The 6,476-nt window shown below is 32.4% G+C and overlaps 1 protein-coding gene across 4 annotated transcripts in view; it reads left to right on the forward strand.

The window, feature by feature from the left end:
* Positions 1-1,242: 1,242 nt before the first annotated feature.
* LOC108684513 (aldose reductase-like) overlaps positions 1,243-6,476 on the forward strand; it is a 6,743-nt gene continuing 1,509 nt past the window's right edge. The window contains exons 1-4 of one of the 4 annotated variants that reach the window (XM_018188868.1): positions 1,243-1,333; positions 4,176-4,348; positions 5,618-5,785; positions 5,941-6,057. In XM_018188868.1, coding sequence (XP_018044357.1) covers positions 4,277-4,348; positions 5,618-5,785; positions 5,941-6,057 — 357 coding nt within the window. In that variant the 5' untranslated portion in view covers positions 1,243-1,333; positions 4,176-4,276. Of the gene's footprint in view, positions 1,334-1,431; positions 1,449-3,826; positions 4,017-4,090; positions 4,349-5,617; positions 5,786-5,940; positions 6,058-6,476 lie in introns of those variants that run through there. The other 3 variants (XM_018188866.1, XM_018188865.1, XM_018188867.1) reach the window with 3 other exon arrangements.

Here is a 6,476-nt window from a genome sequence, read left to right on the forward strand (position 1 = left end):
ACGTCATAGCAAGAGAAAAAAGCAATTACCTACAGATAGTTAAATCTACAGATAGTTGAAAACCCATACATAAATGTATGAGTATACCGTAATTAAAAAAGGCTACGTAATTGAAAAATTTGGTGAATAAACGATTTTTAATTTATATGGGGTTTTTCAGAGGTTTTTCAGAAAAGTTTTTAGCGATCTCCAGATACCCATATTTCTTGATTTAAAAAGAAAAAAATTTTTCAGAAGTGTGACGGCCGGCATATATGGTGTCCCCGATACATCAGTTGATCATTGGGCTGCACTTATATGAGAATATTTAGCAAAAGTGCACTTTTTCAGATTAAAAAAAAGCCCGGCCGCCTGGAGGTTAAAAAGTTCCTAGACAATCAATATTATTGCACAATATTTGATCATCTGAAGGCTGTATAGAGTTTCCAGTCTGTTGTTTTAAATTATTTGGATAGAGATATCAATATAAAATACTACACTATATAAAATAATTGTACATTAATAATATTATTGAACATCTAAGAGCCTCTTTAGATTTTTGATGCAATCTAATCACCGAATCTAACAATTGTACAATATTATGTAGAATAAATCCTATGTTGTACACACAATCGAATACTTTCAATCTCGACTTTTTTATTCTCAACTATTCCTTATTCTCGAGTAATTGAGACTTCATAAGATCGAATGGATCCCTTCCATTTTTCCATTACTTCTAGGTTACTTTACATATATGTAAAAAATTATGAACATACACGAATCACGCAAAAATTATTCTGTGTGAACTGTGTATAATATGCGCAAATAGTTATAAAAAAAATAAATAAAAAAATTTTCATAATGAATCGATTATTAATGCACTTCGATATTTATTTTTAAATATCTGTTGAATGAATTAACATACATTTCATAATTGTACTGTAATAATTTTTTATTGTTATATAAACGTAAAATATAATATATCGCGATAGCATATCATAATATCGTAAAGTATTTTTTCAATATTGCAGCATTATCTAATCTAGAGTTATATATATGTCCCGCAACTCGTTGAAGATCTAAGAAAATAAAAGATAATATTATACTATTATTTTTAAAAAATTATTATCCCTTGATGTGCGAGATTATAAACGTGACTCTTCTCTTTTACTTATAATCGATTAAAGGATTGCATTAAAGATGACATCGCAGATTGAATTAGTAATAAAATATCCATCTAACAAATAGGATGAATGAATCAGCAGAAAATCGCTGCGATGTGTGTATATAAAGCACGTGAATAGTCAAGTCAATCATAGTCAAGAGTAGTGAGCGTTAATTTAATATTGTGCTGGTAAGATGCAGGAACTTCTCATGTTGTGTTATGCATGAAACAAATTTTCTGATTTCTAGACAGCTCATATAATACTTAATAATTATCTTCGTAATAATTATCGATTTTAGAAAAAGTAAATGGATTTATTATAGAGATACTTTTAATTTGTAAATTCGTAGAAATTGTATTATATTAGATGTACAATTTTGCTTCCGCCGTTTTTTTTTCCGAAATTCGAGGCTTTATTGTAAAAAACTGGTTATACATTTATGATTCAAAGTATTGTCCATCGCTGGCCACTACTTTCTCCCATCTTTCGGGTAGCGTACGAATCTCGCGTCGAAAAAATGGTCATCTTTTGAGGCTATCCACGAATCGATCCAATTTTTTACTTCTTCATAAGACCGGAAATGCTGGTCAGCCAGGCCATGTGCCATTGATCGAAACAAGTGATAGTCAGAGGGAGCAACGTCTGGAGAATACGGCGGGTGGGGTAGGACTTCCTATTTCAACGTTTCCAAGTATGTCTTGACCATTTTCGCAACATGGGGTCGAGCATTGTCATGCTGCAAAATCATTTTATCGTGTCTCTCGTTGTATTGCGGCCATTTGTCTTTCAATGTTCGGCTCAAACGCATCAATTGCGTTCGATACCGATCGCCTGTGATTGTTTCAGTCAGTTTTTTAACAGTTCATAATACATTACGCCGAGCTGATCCCACCAAAGAGCATGACCTTGGAGCCGTGAATATTCGGTTTGACCGTCGACGTGGAAGTATGGCCGGGAATTCCCCATGATTTTCTGCGCTTGGGATTATCGTAATGAACCCATTTTTTGTCCCCAGTTACAATGCGATGCAGAAATCCCTTCCGTCTTTGCCTTTCAAGCAGCTGTTCACAAGCAAACAAACGCCGTTCAACATCTCTCGGCTTTAATTCGTACGGCACCCAATTTCCTTGCTTCTGAATCATTCCCATGGCTTTGAGGCGTTTTGAAATGGCTTGTTGAATCACTCCCAATGATCGTGCCAATTCTTCTTGAATTTGACACGAGTCTTGCTCAAGTAATGCCTCCAATTTTGCATCTTCGAAAACCTTCTCTCTTCCACCGCTATGCCGGTCTTCAACGTCAAAATCACCATTCTTGAAGCGTTGAAACCACGACACGTTCTTTCACTAATAGCGGTCTCACCATAAGTATTTGAGAGCATTCGATGAGTCTCAGCCGCAGATTTCTTCATATTGAAGCAAAAAATTAAAATCTCCCGCAAATGACGAGAATTTGGCTCGTAAACTGACATTTTCAATCGAGAATAACTTTATGATGCAGACACAAATCGACTAATGTTTCTATGGGGTTATGTTGACAGATGCCCAAGTTTATTGTATGACGTCTATGATCTACTTATTTCGACCACCATTTACCGCTAAAGCCATCTATAGGAAAACGGTGGAAGCAAAGTTGTACACCTAATACATTATATTCTAATAATTAATAATTAAAGAAATTATTAAAATTATATACCTAAATATTATCTAAAAAATGTGATATAATGTATTTCTCAGCTTTAAATTTGAACAAGATTCGCGGCTATCTATTCGATATAATGCTTAAAATATACATATAATATTTCATCGATTTTTTTTGTCAAGTAGTTCATCTCTTTAGGCCATTCTTTTAGGCTATTCTTTTTGGCTGAACTTTTACACTAGTTCATCTTTCTTCTTCTTTCTTCCTGAAGAAAAAAGAAAGAAAGATGAACTGATGCAAAATTCAGCTAAAAAGAATAGGCCTTCTATTTTTCTATTTTTTTCTTTTTGGGCCAATCTCATCAACTTCGATTAATTTAATCGGTCGATTAAGTGTCAACCGTGATTGGTCAATTCTGTTGAACAGCAAATGCAATTGATCAGTTCCAGTGTAACAATCGACCAATTATACCAGTAAACGAGAATAGATTAAAATGGATTGAAATTTTTTTCTTTCCGAATGAGTATTTTAAATAGCGAATACTTTTTTTGAATTTAATTGGATTCAATTGGATTCAATTAGATTCAATTGGATGCAATTGGATTGAAAAACTACATTTCCTACTCAAAATTTTGAATTGAACAGTATTCACAATGCACACACAGAAAAATATTATTTTTAGATTGAAAGGCATAGAGATATGTTCCATGCAATTCTTATAAATAAATAAACATGCATTCAGGATTGAAAAGCATTCATTTTAATATTCGTGAATCAATATTTCTGAAAATTTGAATCCATTTCAATTCATTTCAATCCATCCTCATTTGCTGGGAGGTTAATCGGAGTGAGACCGATCCTTTCTCTCTATTCCTTTCTTTTCTCCCTCCTATTGCATAAAGCTATTACTGTACATCTCTAGAGGTGTGTATGGTGTGTGTGTGTGGTGTGTGTGTGTGTGTGTGTGTGTGTGTGTGTGTGTGTGTGTGGGGCGTGGTCTGATAACTGCGTTCGAAAATACCGCCGATCCAAATATCATTTTATCTTTGTTGTGTATCGAAACAAGGATAAAATGATACTCGGACTATTCGGAGGTATTTAGGTAGGCTTTCTGAACGCAGCCACCAAAGCACAATCGTGATGTCTGTGTTTTTACGTTACATGTGTGCGTACAGTTATTTTAAGTCAACGATTTTACTGGTGAGCCTGGTTACTGATAGATTGCGTGAGGTGACGACATTTGATAGACATTTGATACATGTAGGAGAAAATTAGCTTATTCATTGTTAGTCTTTTATTTTCAGATATAATTCTCGCATCGCAACAGTAGTATTGCATGTGTGCCTATCGATATTGTGAATTGTGTTTAAACAATATACTTGTTTAAAGTGTTTCATAATAGCCAAGGACTCGATTGCGCTGTTGCTTTGACGACCTTGCACACATTTCCTGCTGCTGCACCTATCTATAATCTGCAATCGGTGATAACAATGGCTGGTATTCCGAAAATTACATTTTCGAATGGATACAAAATGCCGGCGTTGGGCCTCGGAACTTATAAGGTACGTACTATTTTATAAGAGATAGAAGTAGACATATTAAATGTGTATAAATTACATCATCATGAGATATTATTTTACACGCATTTTATTTGAATTTCAAACGTATCCATATCAAAATGGAAATCGAGCAATTATTCTTATTATTCTTATTCGTATATTATTACAACGATCACTAATCCTATTTATAATACAATTTTTAATATTCTTACTAGGAATTTCATTTTTGACAAATCTATTTCACTCAAGTTGAGAGTTGCAATTCGTTCATTTCCCGCGTATAGTTTTCTTTTTTAGGACGTTCAGGGACGTGCAAGGGAGATTTTCCAAAAGCGTTCGGGATAATTATGATCTTCCCTCTTTCTCTCTCTCTCTCTCTTCGGGATTTTAGAGAATATATATAAATATTTTAAAGAATTTTAAATTTTATCTAAGAAATAAAAGCTATGACTTGAAGCAAGTTGTTGAGTTCTAATAATTAAATTTCAATATTTAACAATTCATTTAAAATACAAAATTACATACATTCTTCAATTAGGTTATCCTCAGTATAAAATAAACAACAATTTAATTGATTAAAACTAAAAATGGTTGCAAAGGTTATAAGTCGGTTAATATACAAAACATCGTTAAATTTCGTAAACATACTAAACATAATAAAGATTTTTAAGATCATTCGAATTAAAAAGTTGGTAAAGAAATTAATTCTCTTTTCCAATAGATGGATTAAAAATATATTGGGTTGTCCGGAAAGTTTGTGCCACAAAAGATTTAAATTTAATAAATGTATACTAAAATTTAAATCTTCTGCGTTTCAATTTTCCTTCAAAATCGGCACGAACTAAAAGATCGCAATATTTATAAATCAGTTAATATAAAAGTATCTAATCGTTGAGGAATCTTCTAAATTTTTTACCTTGACATTTTTTCCGCGTTATTTTGTATTATTTTTGAATTACAGTAATCCTTAAGTTATAATAAAAAATTGATCAATCACAGTTGAATATGAGGAAAATAATCGACTATATAATTTGTCAATTTCTTACATTAAATTAGTATTATTAATGGACAACCAGATGTGAAATAATTATTTGTTTACTGTTTTAATTAATTTTATTAATTTGCTTTCATTTTTATATATGTCTGAGACTTCAAGCGAAATGTCCCAGCCGATGTTTCGCTTATAAGTTTCAGTTTGAAATTTTTGATAAACGGCAATCTTACCCAACATAATTTGTACTTTTTTCTTCTTCATTTTTGGGAAAAAAATAGTCTCAGCTAGGGGATGTGAAAAGAGCTGTTAAGGACGCAATAGATCTAGGATATCGTCATATTGATACAGCTTTCTTTTATGGTAACGAGAAAGAGATTGGGGAAGCTATTCGCGACAAAATCGAAGATAGTAGCGTGACCAGAGAGGACTTATTTATTACCACAAAGGTGAGATCAATATATAAGCATGAACAAAATATGAATATTTATTTTGGCATCTGCTAAATTCCAAATAATTCATTTTTTATAAGAGACACAATAAATATCAAAATTTAAATTAAATATTTCGTTTTGTAAATTTAATTGAATTTGTTTCGTTGCAGTTATGGAACAATTTCCATAAAGAAGAGCGTATCGTTCCGGCTTGCAAACAATCATTGGCCAATCTTGGTTTAGATTATGTGGATCTCTTTTTAGTTCACTGGCCATTTGCTTTCAAGGTAAACATTGACATCAACGAAATGAAATAAGATGAAATAAGAAAAAAGATTTTGTTTTTTTTTTTATTAAGCATATTCGGAGTTACATGATAACGAGTTGATTTCCAGATATATTTATTTTATAATACAATTTTTATTTAATATTCTTACTAGGAATTTTAGTTTTGTTTGGCAAATCTATTTCACTTAAGTTGAGAATTGCAATTCCTTCCTCTCCCGCGCATAGTTCTCTTTTTTAGGACATTCAGGGATGTGCGAGGGAGATTTTCCAAAGGCGTCCGGAATAATTATGAATGCCTCTCTCTCTCTCTCTCTCTCTCTCTCTCTCTCTCTCTCTCTCTCCGGGATTTTAGAGAATTTTAAATTTTATCTAAGAAATAAAAGCTATGAATTAAAGCAGGTTGTTGAGTCCTAATAAT

The sequence above is a fragment of the Atta colombica genome, unplaced genomic scaffold, assembly GCF_001594045.1.
Source record: "Atta colombica isolate Treedump-2 unplaced genomic scaffold, Acol1.0 scaffold135, whole genome shotgun sequence".
NCBI lineage: Eukaryota > Metazoa > Arthropoda > Insecta > Hymenoptera > Formicidae > Atta > Atta colombica.